This window comes from Telopea speciosissima, chromosome 10 (assembly GCF_018873765.1).
Source record: "Telopea speciosissima isolate NSW1024214 ecotype Mountain lineage chromosome 10, Tspe_v1, whole genome shotgun sequence".
Taxonomy (NCBI): domain Eukaryota; kingdom Viridiplantae; phylum Streptophyta; class Magnoliopsida; order Proteales; family Proteaceae; genus Telopea; species Telopea speciosissima.
The window spans coordinates 51,595,453-51,612,867 of record NC_057925.1 but is presented as its reverse complement, the minus strand read 5'-3'; the positions used below and the strand labels follow the sequence as shown (position 1 = coordinate 51,612,867).

Here is a 17,415-nt window from a genome sequence, read left to right as displayed (position 1 = left end):
GAAGAGATGGTCGTTTACTCCCTCCACCCATTATAGCTTTCGTTTCCTTGGTCAAATTCCCTAATCTACTCATGGATTTAGCTCAGTGACCTTTACCAAATTTCCCCAACACCGTGGGTGGGTGGGTGGAGACAAAAAGGCACCCAGGTCATTCAGTTCAGTCCTTGTAAAGATTATTATATATATTTTCACCGATCGAGTTTTCCTCCACGATGAATGGGAATGATGAATGCACTGAATGGGAATGGTGAATGGGATCTCATTCTCAATTACTGTGAAGGTAGTCATTTCCGTTCACTGCGGGGTGGGAGAAGGCATCGAGAGGATATTTTAGAATGATACTAAAACTATATAGGGGTTTGTGAACTCTACGATGGTCGGTGAACCATCCTCTATAGGTGGAGGAAACTTATTTTTATATACAAATTTCCGACATATATAATCTAGGATCAATCAAGTTTTCCTCCACCTACGGTGCCCATTCACAACAGGGCAAGAGAGGGTGGAAGAAGGTATCACAGAGCATTTGGGAACATACTAAAACCCTACGAGGGATTTGTGAGTCTTAACATGGTGGGTGAACTGTCGTCTGTGTATAAAGAGAAACTTAGTCCTATAATCTATCTTATGCAATCTCACATAAGTTTTTTTATTATTTTTTCTCTTCCCTTGGTCATGTGTATGATATTGTTTCCTGCACTGTCATTGATGTGGTTTGAGAGATTCCCGGCCACACTGGTGGTCTGGTGTGGATAATCCTCTCTCATAATTAAATGTTGGGAGAATGTTCTCTGTATCGTAGCGCAGCCTACGCCTAGGCACATGGGTAACCTGTGCAGGGGGCATGGTGGTCATTGCACCCACCCCCATGTGTCTGGGTGCATGCTATGCTGCGGCAGTACATTCTCCCTTAATTGTTTAAGAGCTATTTGGATTTTGAAGGATCCCAATCAAGTCATTTTTTTAATGGAAATGCTCATAGGGTATTGCTCCAATGAAGGCAAGACTACGTGAGCTACTATTTTTGTCAACAACCCAGTTCCCATTGTGGAATAAAAACAAGGAACATTAATGGATATATCCTTTTCAAATATGAGTTTTCTTTTCATATTTGGAAAGATTATCAGATCATGGATTGGAGTGGAATTCTCAGTCGAACTGAGTCATTTGTTTATTGATCTTCTTTACTTTTTTATTTGGTCCACCAATTGAATTAATAAAAAAAGAATAAAACATCAGAATTAAGGCAGTCAACTCACAACATTTCTGAATTAAGTCGGTTTGGAATTTTTAATAAAATGAACATTTTTTTTGGGGAGCCGAGAAGAATTTTTATCCGCTGCTATTACTGTTGTGCTGATGTGCGCATCATGCGGTGTAGCAGCGGCCATGTGTGCATAATAGTGACTTTGTTTGAGGGAATTAATTTGAACCTAATCTTCAGTTGGAAGTGACTTAAATGGAATCCGGAAATTGTTTTGGAGACTTTAGTCAAGAATTCTACTTTGTAGGAACATCTCTTTTAATGTAGGGTCGGGCTATACCAAGGATCAAATATGTGGAATCGGCAACATGATCGGTCTCAATCTATTCTGATTTTGACTCAGTTGAAAGCAATCGAAATTGACCTAAACCCAAGGGAAATGGTACTTTTGACTCCAAACAATAGAGAGTGGGAGTTTATGATGAGACAAGAGTCCATTACATAATGACATCACCAGTTGTGAGGGAATTCTTCATACTTCACTCGGTGAAGGAAAAGTTTTGCCTAAAAAGTTAGGTTAGAGTCATGTACTCCTTGGTTGTGTTTCTATTTTTGTACTTATTCGTATGAAAGTGCAATATGCTTAACTATTGTAACTTTGACTTCTCATTGTTAGTAAATAAATTATGGGAGAGAGACGAGAGTGTTAGCGGAGAGGGATGCAAAACAAAAAAATTCTCCTTTGGATTGATGATCCTGTAGTATATGATTTACCAAAACATAAATGAGGGGTTTAGAATTACCTCAAAATTAATTCATAGTGCAAGTCCTCCAAAGGATTGCAGCACTTAAACACACTACTCGTCCTCTACCAAAAACAAAAAACAACACACTACTCGTCACAAAAGAGGCTCTTCCGAAAATTAACACTATTTATCCATAAGAGCAACTTTAATTGGATATAACATATAAACTCCTAAGTGATAGGATATTATTAAATTTAAGTCCTCCACTTTAACAATATCACATAACTAATTTATGAGTATAAAATTGATACGTACCGTCAAAGCCCCTAATTTGTAACAATCAATACAGAGAATCTCAACCATAGATTGGACATACAATATTTCTAAAAATGTTTTAAAATATAATTATTTAATATTATTATAATGTTGAAATACATATGTAAACAAGTTATAAAATTGCCACTGCGCCCAGAATTTTGTCCAATCACAATCAGAAAATTCTCTCAAAATATTCTCTTTGATTGGGAATTGAATCCTATTTTGAGCATGTCCTCTGTCCACAGATGAACATTGTGAATCCAGCATACCAACATGTAGATAGTGTAGGCATCAACTAATTGTACACCAAAAACGTACGGAGTACAACTACAACAGTAAAGATCTCTTAGGTATGGGGATCAAAATATCTATCACATCAAGAAGTCTTGTTGCAAAAACAACTGACGGTGATCCATACAAGACTCTCTGTATGATCGTGTTAAACTAACATACAATATGAATGCTCACATTTATAATTTGCAATCACATTTTGAAAATATACAGTGTGAGAATCTAATGACCATGATGCTCAATTCTCTCCTTTGTTGAGATCGAACACTTTAAGATACAACCTTAGGATAGCATATCGTACATAAAATGATAATGCAAATTAATTTAATTTATGCACTTTAAATTGGGTTATATGGACATACATATCCAACAATCTGCCACAATTACATCAAAACCAACGTTCAATTAATTAATTTAAAACTCATGTGTAGAACACGTTTATCAAATACATTTCGTGCTAGACCTTTCCCAACATAAACACTATAACAGAAGTGATCCTTAGTTCTTCTCAAATACTTTAGAAGGCACTTGACAGAGATGTCTAGTGTTCTTGTCATGGGTTTGATTGAAAAATTCTCATCATTTCAGCAGCTCATTCATACGAACCAAAATCAAAATCCCATTTAAAGCATTTGAATTGAATCCTTCTCATACAAAGACCTTTGACTCAAGCCAATGGAAGAAAACATTCATAAACCCTAAGGGTCAATAATAAAAAGGGTCCATATATATTGAAACTCATGTTGTGCTATGTTGGCATTTCTTTCTCTAAGTTCCATCATCCAACCCATAACAAATTGAATGAAATCTTGCCTATAAAAAGGCAAACAAAGAAAACCTCATAACTGATGGACCATACCCTCATAACTCCCTGAACATCTACATACTGTACTCCTTAATTCTTTGAACTTCAACGCAAAGAAATAATTCTTTGTCTTGACTTTGAATCACTATTTTAATTCTAAATTTTTTTAAGTTATCTTACAAAGATACATACACCTTTAGCCATATTTCAAAGTCAAACTTTCAATGCCCTTCAAAGACTAACAAACACTTATAAATACCAAACTAAGAACCCCTCTACTTCTCCATTCCCACAATTCCCACATTCACCAAAAATGGAACCAATTCTAGCCATTGTTGCCCTAATCTTCCTCTACCATCTATGGAGAAGAACAAGATCCATAACTCACTACAACACTAAACCCATTAAATCCCAAGCCCCTCAACCATCTGGTGCTTTACCCATTATTGGTCACCTCCTTCTTCTAAGACCTCAACTTCCCCTAGCCCGAACACTTAGCGCGATCGCCGATAAATACGGCCCGGCAGTAACGCTTCGTCTCGGCGTACACCAAGCCCTTCTCATCAGTGGCCCTGAAGTGATCAAAGAGTGTTTCACTACTCAAGACAAGTTCTTAGCCTCAAGACCACTAGTAGCTGCAGGGAAGTACTTAGGCTACAACTATGCTGTCTTTGGGTTTGCACCTCAAGGACCTTATTGGCGTGAGCTTAAGAAGATAAGCACTCTTGAGCTTCTTTCCAAAACCCGGCTTGACATACTCAAGCATGTAAGAACCAATGAAATTAACACGTGCATTAAAGAGTTATATTCTCATTGGACCATGAACAAAGGTGCAGGTGCAGGACCAGTCATGGTGGAGATGAATAAATGGTTTCGTCGCCTTACTTTCAATACAATTACTAAGCTTATTGCTGGGAAACGTTATTTTGGTACTATAGATGTTACCGGAGATGATGAAGAAGCTAGAAGATTCGAGAAAGGTCTCGATGAATTCGCGCATTTAACGGCGATTTTCGTTGTATCAGATGCATTGCCTTATCTTGAATGGATGGATTTGCAAGGACATTTGAAAGCTATGAAAAGAGTTGCTAAGGAAATGGATTGTTTAATTGGGAATTGGTTGGAAGATCATTGTGGAAAGGAGAAATTGAAAATAGCAGGTGAAGGTGATGTTCATGAACAGGAGGACTTCATAGATGTGATGCTTTCAACGTTTCCTGATAAGGAGAAGTTAATATATGGTTATGAGCGTGATACAGTTATCAAGGCAACTGTTCTGGTATGTCCTCTCTTTCCTCTAACTTTTAATTTATTTAATTCGTCTCATTGTACTATGTGGAATGTAGATAAGATTATATTTATGGCATTGTCCAGTCGTTTGGATTTGTTTGAGCCAACCCCCCACCCCAAGGACAAAAAAATATAAAAAAATAAACAGTAGATTTGGAGTCTAGATCCTCTCTCCATGTGGTGACTTCTTCACATGGGATCTTACTAGGGTTGCAACAAGATCAGGTTGGGTCGAGATTTTTAAAACCCTAGTCCAATACTGAGTCCCTTTAGTTGGGTCAAGACCTGGTCCGATCCTGACTCAGGGTATGGAAAATCCAATTTTGAGCCACCCTCAGGGTCGGATCGGGCTGACCCTGATCAGTCCTGATCATGGGGTAGGGGAAGGGAGCTGATGTTTGGATTGGACTAAGTTGGACTGGGTCAGGGAGAAAATTATCAATTTTACATAAAATAATAACACTATAATAAAATACGTTATCACTTATTATCTTCAATAAATAATATATTATTATTATATAACAAAATATGTTTATCATTTAAAGCTTATAATATATATAGTATATCAATATATATTTTACAGTATAACTTAAAACAGGGTCGGACTGGGTTGGGTCGGACTCAGGCAGAGGCCTCAACCTTGGCCCGACCCGACCCTGACTTAGGAACAAAAATTTTCAACTCTTACCCATCCTCAGGGCCAGGTATCTCAGCCCAGGCCCTATTTGGGCTCAGGGCGGGTTTAGGCCAACAGGGCCAAATTTACACCCCAAGATCTTACCGTCCATGGGTATCATATCACGAGTTAATAATGTATTAAATGTTCTGACTCGTGGTCCAGCTACCCTTTGAATGGTAGGATCCCATGTAGGTAGGGTAACTCCTCTCCCCACGTGGGGAGTTGATCCGAACTCATCATCGAAACTTAGTTGAGTTCAATTCTCCCCTATTTAGGTCTAGCTAGCTACATTTCTACAAAATTTCACCTCTCTTCAGATCTGCTATGTGTTGGGGGTATGATGTCTTGTATTCCGTCTCTAGGATTTCTGGGTTGATTCCAAATGGCCGTTAAGAGGTTGTAGGCCTCAAGGGTTCTTTCTATGTAATGCAATTTGAGAGAGGTTTGAGAACGAACGACTGTAACCCTATTCTCCATTGATACTGAAACAGATCTCATCTCACTGTGTGATTGTTTATTTGCAATTTTAGTGTTATTTTTTCCTTACATTTGTCTAACTAATGTTGTTTGTTTGGGTTTTCTATTTGCAGGTACTTATTGTAGGTGGCTCAGAATCTACATTCCACTCCTTAACATGGGCACTTTCCTTACTATTAAACCATCCCCATGAGTTAAAAAGAGCCCAAGATGAGTTAGATATCCATGTTGGCAAAGATAGAAATGTGGACGAGTCAGATATAAAGAACCTTGTGTACCTCCAAGCCATTGCCAAGGAAACATTTCGCCTATACCCACCTGGACCTGTATTGCCTCGTCAAGCCATGGAAGATTGCCAATTAGGTGGATATCATGTTCCCAAAGGCACACGTTTGCTTGTGAACATATGGAAACTACATAGAAACCCTAATGTGTGGTCAGACCCAGATGAGTTTCGGCCTCAGAGATTTCTCACAACCCATTCTAATGTAGACTTCAAGGCTCAACAATATGAGTATCTCCCATTCAGTGCTGGTAGAAGACCATGCCCTGGTATTGCTTTGGCCACACAAGTCTTTCACTTGGTTCTTGCTCGTGTTCTTCATGGGTTTGATGTAGTGAACCCTTTGACTGCACCAGTGGATATGGGTGAAGGTGTAAGCATCACTTTACCCAAAGCAAACCCTCTTCGAGTTCTTCTCACCCCACGTCTTCCTTCTAAGCTATATTAAAGCTAGATTTTAGAGTTAACGTTTGGAATGTATTACTTAATATTTGTGCAAAATGTCCCAAATATCATGACTTTTCCCAAAGTCAAAGTAAATTTACATGTTATCCACTGTGTATATCTAATAATAATAAAGATTCGTGAAGACATCTGTGTAATCTCAAATAAGATCCTTCAACATCAACACTGGGTAGTAGCTTCAGTCTTTCTACATCAATGCTAATCGAGCTTTTGTCTTCTCCAGTTTTCCTCCATTCAACGTAGACAATTAAAAATGTAAATGAAGAGTCGAAAATCCATATCCGATTTGTGCTCGTATCCATTTAAGGAATTCGTATTAAAAAAATCAATATCTAGAAAGTAGAAACTATCTGAATCCATTTGAAAGCTAATCAAATGTGAATGCAGAATATAGAAACTGCTATTTCTAATTCATATTTGATCCATTTACATCTATATTGGTCACGCTCAAAATATTCAGAATAGGAATGTAAATGGATATTCGAAAATATGAATTCGATTCACATCCGTATTCATTTAGGGGTATTCGAATTTGAATTTGAAAAAAAAAATTATCCGATCCAAATAGATATCCAACTAATAATAAAAATTTGGTAGAAGGATAGGTATGCAGTATGCTAGCACCCTATGTGTCTATCTCTCTCTTCCACCCTTTGAAATAACTCCCTTAACCCTCAATGGAAGGAAGAGAGAGATAGACACATAAGGTGCTAGCATACGGTACACCACTAGCATACCCAACCTTTTCCTTAAAAATTTAGTTAATGATCTTGAGGGTTTTTGAAGATTCTAAAGAATGAGGAAATGAGAATCATGAGACTAAGACAACTGAGAGACATGGATTGAGAGTGAATCGTATCCACTGAGGTGAGGAAGGTCCGGGTTACAGAAGTCAAGGACGTAAATGAATATTCAAAAATTTTAATTCAATTTATATATGTATCCGTTTAAGAATATCCGTATTCAGGTAGGGAATATTGGATCCGTTTACATCTATGATTCAGAATCAGGTTTAATCTGTCTTAGTTAATCAGAATCGAGTAGACCGATTGAACCAATTCTGGCCCAAATTTTGAAACCATGTAGAAACGCCAACACTTAAAAGCCATTCCTTTAGGCACCCATTAATGGACTTCATTTAAGTAGGTTCATCCTCACATATATCAAGCAGCTGGGGTCTATGCGGGCCGTTCTTGTAAATTCATGGAGTCCACTAGTTTTGTAATGTCAGCTTCATAGGAACATTGCTTTGGTGGTGACAGAAATACTGCAGGTCAAACCCTATGGCCCCATATCCTCTTCCCCTAATGCCGGGCAAACCTGACCTGATGCTTCCAGAGACTATTAGGACCAAAGAGCCAAGACCAACCCAACATTGTCTTCATACTATTGCTGAAGCAGTACTGCCCATGCCAGACACATAAGGGGCAAAATGATCACCCTGCCCTCATGAATGGCAAAAATCCTGCCTTCATGAGGCCAACATGCTACAACCGAGTTTGACGAAGTCTGGAGTCATCATTTTCAAAGCAGTGTTATCTGATCCTCCTTCCATGGTAGTAAATATCTCCTTTAATTGTTGAAAAAAATCAAATCGAGAAGGAACTTGTAGTCTGCTTTGAAGGCGTACTCGCTATCTCAGAGGATATATTTGCCCCCACACGATAACAATCACCTTCAAGACTCAACAAAGCAATAAAAAATGAAACACAATAGTAGCTCTTCTGAACAGACATAACTGTTCATTTTGTATTTAAACCATTAGATCGATTGTCATCCAATCTAACGGTTCAGATTAAACCAGAGATAAAGCTGTTCACAACAGTCATATCATATCAAACGTGCTAAGTGCATGCGTATGCCACTAACGCCTCTACTGCCTACGCCGCACGTGCGTGTGCGTGCTCGGACGGCTATGCCATCCTCGTATATACACCGTAAAATGTCTTCTTTTTCCGGTTTAACTCAAGAGATAAAGAAGGTAATATAATAAATACCATTTATAACTCTTTTAGTTTTTCGATGTGGGACTAAAGCACTTTACCCAAATAATATAATATTTATTTAATCTCTCATCTTATTACAATCTATCTAACATGTGCAAGGGCCACACTCTCCCACAAAGAATATTGACAACTAAATACAAAACGTATGTGAAGCTATGGAGACGATCGTTGTCTAATAAGATCGGAACTGGAACTTCTACCCTACATAGCCTTGATTGCAAGAATAATGGAACATTTTTTTTTTTTTTCGAGATAAGTGATGGAACATTTGTGTTGCAGTGTTGCTACTAGGGTAGATATCAATCTTATTTATAACCTTAAGGCCCCTTAACCCATCGTAGGAAGACAATCTTTGACAATATCCTTAAATATACCCACAATATATCTTAAACCATAATTGGACATTTATCTTATATAAGTATTTCCTTATTGAACCCAAAAATAAAATCTAGTGTGTGAGCAATGATAATAGAGATCTCTACTTGGTCATATGGTCTCTACATAAACGTCTGGGCCAATAGGAGAACACGCTTGGGTATCTACCCAAGGGGTAGAGGAGTCATTTTCACGGTACCCTATGAGAGGGCGTAGGAAACACCACCAAGTACAGATCTTTTTCCCCGGATAATATTAGCAATTGGACCACTTAGGAAACTTCTAACATTAAGACCTAGGTTTCAAAAATCGTCCAGAATTGGCCACAAACTGTTAGGAATCAGCAGGAATCGATGTGAATCGGCTGGATCAGTTAGCGCCGATTCCAATACAGATCGGCCAATCCAATTCCAAATTTTCATTTTAAATCATGCCTCAGACCACCCAAAAATCTGGTCTATTGTTCATAACTGGACCAAACCACACACTAAGACTGAAGAGGCGTAACAGTGACATCATGATCCTTAGTCAAACTGTATGAGATCATGGTCAGCACGTGTAGGGGTCCCGATTTCTTCCCCCACCATCCAAAACAAAGCGTAGCGAGTCTGATTCTCATTCTTGCCGCGTAATCTCTTTCCTTTCCTATCAGTCGACTTTTATTCATATTTACCATAATACCCTTCAGATTCTTTTTCTTCATCGTATGGTGGACAGAGGGTTTAGGAACCAGCTGGATTCATATGGAATTCATCATTTTCTCATTTCCTGTCCCACCCCCATCACTTTTTTCAAAATTAGAAAAACGTAATGAGATGTCGGCTGTTCTTAAGACCAGTATCCTCTGGTTCCTTGGATCAGCATAAAGGCCAGGGGCCTACCAAGGGTGTCAGTTCAAGTATTCAGATCCGTACCCATACCAGTACCAAAAAGGTACCAATCCCAGTCGTCCCATTTAATAAACGAGATCAAATATTCAAATCTACGTCTCAGTCCCAATTATTAACGGACCTTTATCTGCTGCTGTGCATTGCAGCGCTGGTGTGCTATCGTGCGGCTTAGCAGTAGCCACTGTGCACACATGGCCGCTGCTCCGCACGATGGCACAGCAGCTGATAAAAATTCATTATTAATAGGATGAGACGATATCGATTTCTGAATAGTTCTAGGCCGATAAATAAGAAAAAGAATTTTAAAGGTTCCGAGATGATTTCATTATTAAAAAACAATTTAAAATACAAAACCAAAATAAATTTTATGGTTTTACTTCTTCAAACTCCCTAAGATCATATGTAAGTTTTTCAAAACAACATTTAAGAATTAATGAGAACAAAATACACAAGCACATATACAGTTTTAGTGTCATCATAGAACACGTATATAAAAATAAAACTAAAGATCCATTGGTTGAAACCTCTATAAGAAAAAATTCCACTAAAATACACCAAATTACAAAGGTCAAGGGTACTAATAGTTTCGATACCTAATCAGTATTTTGATATTGGTACCATTGCGAATCCCATCCCAGAACCGTCCAGCGGTCCAGTCTTATTTATTATTCGATATCAAAATTAGATCTCAATACCGTCCATTAATAAATGGGACGGTTCAATACTGGGTTTTAGCGGGACGGTTTTCATTTCTGATCCCAAATTGACATCCTTAGGGCCTAGTGGCTAAGGGAAAATTATCTCCTGCAATTCCCTACCCGGGCCAATTCCCCAGTGTCTGTAATAAGAGGGGGATGGACCCCAATCGAACAGAGTGTTCGGGCAGAGGTGGAATGGTCATTGCCCTCCACCTTTGTTAGGGGCACTAGGAGAACTGGATCAGGCAGGGAATTGCAGGGGATAAAGATCTAGTGGCCAAGACAAATCTGATCCACCTGCTCTTCGGTGAGATCCGCGACATAATATCTTCTTCTCCTTTAATTAACAAAAAAAAGATCCGACGTTAGATATTAAGGTGGGCCTTGTTTACCCTATATTTTCTCTCCTTCTAAAATAAAAAATTAAGAAACAAATGTACTCTTTAATAAGAAGGTAAGCTTACTAAGACATTCGGAGAGATCTAATTGGTTGTCAGTTTTCACTACTTAGCCGCGCTGGCTTCTCTCACTTCACCTCTGTCGTAGGTTTTGGTTATCGTCTTTGTTTCCTTCTATGCTCCATTCAAGAACTCCATTGGAAAATTTTGGGGTTTTCAGTTCCTTTCTCCGTTTTAGATTGAGATCCGATTCAGGAAACATTTGGTGAAACAGGTTAGTGCGTTTCTTTTAATGTTGTTTGTTTTTAACGAACTGATTCTTTGTTTTTCTTTCCTTTTACGGTTTCAGTTCGGGAAGAACATTGCAATATTTTGTTTTTTCTTTAGATCTGATTGAATTATCGCTAGAGATTGGTGGATCTGATTAAATTCTTTGTGTTTTGATATGTAATTCAATGTTCGTGGATTGATTTATTGTTTCACTACTTTTTTACATTGGATCTCTGAGTTCGTCTTGGACGTTAGTTTGGAAAAGTTTGATTCTTGTGTTTATTGGAAAACGTAGGTTTCTTCCTTCTGTTGTTTATTCCAGATCTACGAGTTCTAGTCATTGAAGGAGCTATACGTTTTTCTTTGTTTGAGTGAGCTGTTAGTGTATTCGTATCTTTTTCCGAATGGTTTAAGAACGAATTTGTTTCTTTTGTTTAATTCTTATATTATTTTTTTTTGGGTGAAATATTGCCGACACGGATTTCTGGAGAAGTCGCTTTCATCACTCTTTCGCTGCTTTGGTGAGTCACTTTATTGCTTGGGGGTGTCGGTGGTTGATGTCAGATCTCAATCCAGTGCTTGGTTTCTGCTAACTACCATGCACCTCAGATGGGTCGGTCGTGTCTGACTGGAACCATGGATTCGAAATGGATAGACTTTATTTGCCATCAATGTAATGATTCATATTTATAGCTTCTATCCTACTTCTTAATTTAATTTCACAAAATTTTTTTACTTGGAGTCTTGCCGTTAATTTGGTATTGGTTGACCTTTTCCATTTGTTTAATTGAATTTCTTCAAAATTTTCTTCAACGTATTGGACTCTTGGTTTGTTTGCATTGTGATTTCTTCTCCACATCAAGTTTGACATATATGGCAACCTTCTTCTTGCTTAATTCAGTTTCAAGGCCTGTAGGTCTTATTGATCCTGGTCAACTAAACTGAATTGCCCCTCCCTTGCTCAACCTTTCTTTATGGAATCGATGTTCTGATTTCTTAGGTATGACAAGAAATATCGTATGAGCTGTAAAATAGTCCTTAAAATTCATTCTCTAGGAATCCTAGATCCAACTTTAGTTTCTGGAAATGGTATGCCTTATCTTGGTTGTCTTTGCTTTTAGGACTTGTGGGTTTTTCTGATAGCTTCTGTGTTGGGCTTTTACAGTGTTGTGCTTCAAGCTGACGTTTCTTGCCTGAATCACTGATAACTGCAAATAATCCCATCTTATACGTTGAAAATTTCAAGATTTTAAGCATAATTGAAGCACTACTGAGGAACACTGGATTTAGCTTGGATATTGGAGGTCTCTATTGTTAGTCATTGGCATGGTGCAGCACACAGTTCTATCTTTGTGATCTTTTGATGCTAGTGGTATTATAACAACCACTTTGTTTTAAGGTCTTGTCACCAAACCAAATATGAGGGGAAGAACTGATGGAGTCCAAAACAAGCGATTGATCACTGCTTTTTGTTGTGTGTCGATCGTTCTTGTTTTTATCTTTGTTTATTATGGATCACCTTTTGGTACCCGAATTCATCATGGAGCATCGGCTCTGGAATATGGAAGTAGATCCTTAAGAAAATTGGGGTCGTCTTATTTGGGTGGTGATGAAGATGCTGATCTTGGAAACAAGCAAGAGGAATCTTCTTCCAAGCTTGGGCTTGGAGATGGGGAGGATGACATAGTGCCCAAGAGCTTCCCTGTAAGATCCCCCTCCCCCCTCTTTCTTTTTTTTTTTAAAAAGAATAAAACCCATACTAGCATTTGGTTCTCCTCCCCACCCCCACCTACAATTTGATGTACTAGCTTTTCAAATTTATTTGAGTTGTAGCCTTGATATGCCGTACTTCAATTTCTGCCTTGAAGGTTTGTGATGATCGTCATTCAGAGCTAATTCCCTGCCTAGACAGAAATCTTATATACCAAATGAGATTGAAGTTGGATTTGACTTTGATGGAGCACTATGAAAGACATTGCCCTCCACCTGAAAGGCGCTACAATTGCTTGATTCCTCCTCCACCAGACTACAAGGTTGAATCATGCTTTAGTGTAATTTAAGATCATTCAAAAATCTGAGTTAACACTAGAAATAAAACTGAAGATATTTGCATTTCCCTGTGTTTTATCTTTTTATGTGAAATGCATAAAATGTTAATTGATCTGTTGTGGTTGACTATTTTAGATCCCAATCAAGTGGCCAAGAAGCAGAGATGAAGTATGGAAAGCAAACATTCCTCATACTCATCTTGCGCATGAGAAGTCTGACCAGAACTGGATGGTTGTCAAAGGTGAAAAGATTGTCTTTCCTGGAGGTGGCACTCATTTTCATTATGGAGCTGACAAATATATTGCTTCCATTGCAAATGTAAGACAGTTTATTTTTAATTTTTTTACAAGGCAAGAAAAAAGAGAGAACAAGTCCTTTCTTTGGTTCAATTGCATGGCTGTTTAGCAATATTGTATTTTGTGAATTGTTTTTCTCAACCACGGCTGAAATTATGAATTTCATGAACTGGTATACTAATTTCATGAAATATATTTGTCCTTTCAACAGCATTTTATTGTCTACTTAATTGATTACCGTTTTTGGTATTTTTTTATATTATTAGTGTGATTGCTTTAAACTTAAAAAGTGTCTTGGACTGCACAACTATTGCAATCATCTTACTTGTGGTTTGTCTTTGCAGATGCTCAACTTTTCAAACAATAATTTGAACAATGAGGGAAGGGTCCGCACAGTGCTTGATGTGGGCTGTGGAGTTGCAAGTTTTGGAGCATATCTTCTTTCATCTGATATCATAGCAATGTCTTTGGCACCCAATGACGTGCATCAAAACCAGATCCAGTTTGCTCTGGAGAGGGGAATTCCTGCATACCTTGGTGTCTTAGGGACAAAGAGGCTTCCTTATCCAAGTAGATCCTTTGAACTTGCTCACTGTTCTCGCTGTAGGATTGATTGGCTTCAACGAGATGGGATCCTTCTGCTTGAGCTAGATAGGTTGCTCCGACCAGGAGGCTATTTTGCCTACTCATCTCCTGAAGCATATGCACAGGATGAAGAAGATCTAAGAATATGGAGGGAGATGAGTGCTCTTGTGGAACGCATGTGTTGGAAAATTGCAGCCAAGAGAAACCAAACAGTCATTTGGGTTAAACCACTGACAAATGACTGTTACATGGAAAGAGAGCCTGGTACCCAACCTCCTCTCTGCAGATCTGATGATGATCCAGATGCAGCATGGGGTGCTCCAATGGAAACTTGCATAACACCATACTCTGACCGTGAGTGCCCCCTAATCTTCCCATGTTATGGTCTTTGAGTTTTACTTATATTTTAACTTGGATAATTAAATTCTTAGGGTTGTTTACAGAATTAATATAAAAATAATTTCCCAATTCTGTTGTACCACTCTTGTTTTATGTATCCATGGCCTTACCTAGTCATCAGCTTTTATCTAGAACAAGTGTGTTCATGCCAGGCTTAGGACTTATTTTTCTGTGTCAATGCCATAGATTTTTTTTTATCAAGTGACTCTGTTTCATGATCTTGTAGGGTCTTGAATTCTTCTACCCAGAACTCTGCTTGGATTAATCTATATCCTAAATATCCAAAGCTTATATTTGGATTTGTTAGTTACCTACTTGAATTCTGTTTTAACTATAACCTTTTCACTGTTATTTTGTACTGCAGCTCAATTTTAAGGATGCCAAGATAGATTTCCTGTGGACATCTAGGTTAAGTTTTGTTATGAAAATGGTTTTTAACACCGATGGAAGGATAAAGATTTTACCCTCCAAATATAACAGGTGTTCAAGCAGAAAAATCAAGAGGAAAAGGGTTTTCAAAGCTAGCCTCTGCTGTTGTGAGACATGCCATTTATGGAAGTGGGTTACAGCTATTTATAAGAGACATGTTTTAACTGGCTGTTGGTTGGATGAAAAGCCTTTCCTCCCATTGGTGTTGATGTCAATGACCTACAAAGTAAAAAGTGGCTTCTTGGTTTACGGGGAGAAATGCCCTTTCTTCTTGTTGTATTTGGTATTCATTTTTATTGGTTTTTGTCTGAACAGTAAGAAGTTTCCTTTTAGCTTTTCACATGTTTGACTGTTGTATCGTCTTCTGATAGTATTTCTCACTGATTAGAGGTTGACTTTTAAACGTGTATCAACTGACCATCTTCTTGATTTTATCAGAAATCCACCAAGCCAAGGGTAGTGGATTGGCTCCTTGGCCAGCTCGATTAACTTCTCCTCCTCCACGTCTTGCTGATTTTGGCTATTCCAATGAAATGTTTGAAAAGGACGTGGTAATTCCTGTCAACCATTTCTCATCTGCATGTAGTTGTCCATGTACTAACCTCCGGAAGCCACTCAGGAAAACTTGGGGTTTGATGGGTTTAATTTGGTGCAGGAAGTTTGGAGACACAGGGTTGAGAGTTACTGGAACATTCTGGGTCCAAAAACTAAGCCTGGCACTCTGAGGAACTTGATGGACATGAAGGCAAACTTGGGATCTTTTGCAGCTGCTCTGAAAAGCAAAAATGTTTGGGTGATGAATGTTGTGCCAGAAGATGGACCAAACACACTCAAGCTAATATATGACAGGGGCCTGATAGGCACTGTACACAATTGGTATGCAACAAACTCTTGAAATACTATGATTTCCTAGTTTGTTCGGAAAAACACAACCAGGCATCATTCTGCCAACCCTTGCAGTGGCAGGAATATATCCATGAACATGACTCTTAAATCCAAGAGCTCTCTTTTTCTTTTCTTTTTGTTAAATACCAAAAAATAAAAAATTTAAGTTCAATTGAATTTGCTAAAGATGAGAAATGTTAGGAAGTAGACAAGCTCCTTTATTTTATCAATGATCCATGTCATTTTAGGCTTCCAGAATGGCTTCGAATCCAGACAGTTCTAATATATTGGTCAAAATTAATAGGGTTTTGAGGACTCGTGCAATTATCATTACTTTTCTTTGACTATTTTGTAATGCATACTAAAGTAGTAGAAAAACAAAAGGTACCTATTTAATATGATGATTACTCAATTTGGTTTGGAATATTTCTGATGGATAAATTTCGAGAGTTATTTTTTCTTTCAATAAATTATTAGCCATAATTAGAATATAATAACCTTTCTATTTCTACCTGTGACTAGGAAATTTCCCATTTAATCACTCTTGTCACTCTTTCTGTTTGTTTTATAACTTTATGTGATTCTTGTGTGTGATTACTGAATCGAGGAATCAATGGTTTTACACTGGGGTTTGGAGATAAACATGAATCTGGATTCTAGACTCTCTAAATAAAAGAATTGCATCAGAATCCCATCCAACTCTTAACATAATGACTCCCTCTTAAGCTTTGATTAAACAGAACTGAAACGGGCAAATTTTAATCAGGTGACCCTTTGGATTTACCAATAAACATAAATGATTACTTGGATCTTGCTGTTGACAGGTGCGAAGCCTTCTCTACATACCCTCGGACTTATGATCTTCTTCATGCCTGGACTGTCTTCTCCGACATCGAGAAGAAAGAATGTAGTGTCGAGGATCTTCTTATAGAGATGGACCGTATACTTAGACCTTCTGGTTTCATCATTGTCCGGGATAAGCGATCAGTGGTGGAATTTATCAAAAAGTACTTATCAGCATTACACTGGGAAGGGGTAGGAACAGCTGACCCAGAATCTGATTCAGAGCACGATGAGGATGAGATGGTTTTTATTATTCAGAAGAAGATGCGGCTGAGAAGCGAGAGTCTCATGGACTTTGCATCATAATTTTGTTATGTTCACCGTTGCCTTTTATTTTATAACTTCACCCACGCAGGTTCCAACTTCCAACCAAGCAAGCATGGCCCAAGTGATTTTGATGGTAAATCAAATTTTCTCCCCCCCTTGTAATATTTTAGTGATGTTTTGAAATTTTATATTTTTCTGTGGTAATTTAGTTTTAGGCTGTCTGTCCACAATTAGACACTATTTTGTCCATTCAGATTCGGTATTATGAGATTAAATCCTTTTTGCCGACAAATACAACTCTAGCTGATTACTGTAACCATCGAAACATGTAATAGAGTGGATAAGAAAAGTGTTCACCATATGAGTATCAAAGTTCTTCCTTTTACTAAAAAACAAGGTTATTGTTCCAATACCAAGCACATGCTAGTGTGAGTTTGTAAGTTTAGGTTTGAGTCTGTGACCACTTA

General features: G+C 38.0%; 2 protein-coding genes across 2 annotated transcripts; both read left to right on the top strand.

Moving 5' to 3' along the window:
- The first annotated feature begins 3,677 nt into the window (after positions 1 to 3,677).
- On the top strand, positions 3,678 to 6,541 carry LOC122643712 (cytochrome P450 CYP82D47-like). Its single transcript, XM_043837304.1, has 2 exons — positions 3,678 to 4,643; positions 5,924 to 6,541. The coding sequence occupies exons 1-2, from the start codon at positions 3,678 to 3,680 to the stop codon at positions 6,539 to 6,541; spliced, it is 1,584 nt and encodes a 527-aa protein (XP_043693239.1).
- Positions 6,542 to 11,175: 4,634 nt separating this feature from the next.
- Positions 11,176 to 17,185, top strand: LOC122643329 (probable methyltransferase PMT3). Its single transcript, XM_043836962.1, has 8 exons — positions 11,176 to 11,199; positions 12,361 to 12,899; positions 13,064 to 13,228; positions 13,380 to 13,562; positions 13,885 to 14,479; positions 15,392 to 15,504; positions 15,609 to 15,829; positions 16,663 to 17,185. The coding sequence occupies exons 2-8, from the start codon at positions 12,615 to 12,617 to the stop codon at positions 16,985 to 16,987; spliced, it is 1,887 nt and encodes a 628-aa protein (XP_043692897.1). The 5' UTR covers positions 11,176 to 11,199; positions 12,361 to 12,614; the 3' UTR covers positions 16,988 to 17,185.
- The last annotated feature ends 230 nt before the right edge of the window (positions 17,186 to 17,415 follow it).

Excerpts from the sequence above, each read along its gene's own strand:
- LOC122643712 (XM_043837304.1), top strand. The coding sequence starts at position 3,678 with ATGGAACCAATTCTAGCCATTGTTGCCCTAATCTTCCTCTACCATCTA. Across the intron at positions 4,644-5,923 it reads TTATCAAGGCAACTGTTCTG|GTACTTATTGTAGGTGGCTC; the intron begins GTATGTCCTCTC and ends TTCTATTTGCAG.
- LOC122643329 (XM_043836962.1), top strand. The coding sequence starts at position 12,615 with ATGAGGGGAAGAACTGATGGAGTCCAAAACAAGCGATTGATCACTGCT. Across the intron at positions 14,480-15,391 it reads CATAACACCATACTCTGACC|AAATCCACCAAGCCAAGGGT; the intron begins GTGAGTGCCCCC and ends TGATTTTATCAG. Across the intron at positions 15,505-15,608 it reads AAATGTTTGAAAAGGACGTG|GAAGTTTGGAGACACAGGGT; the intron begins GTAATTCCTGTC and ends AATTTGGTGCAG.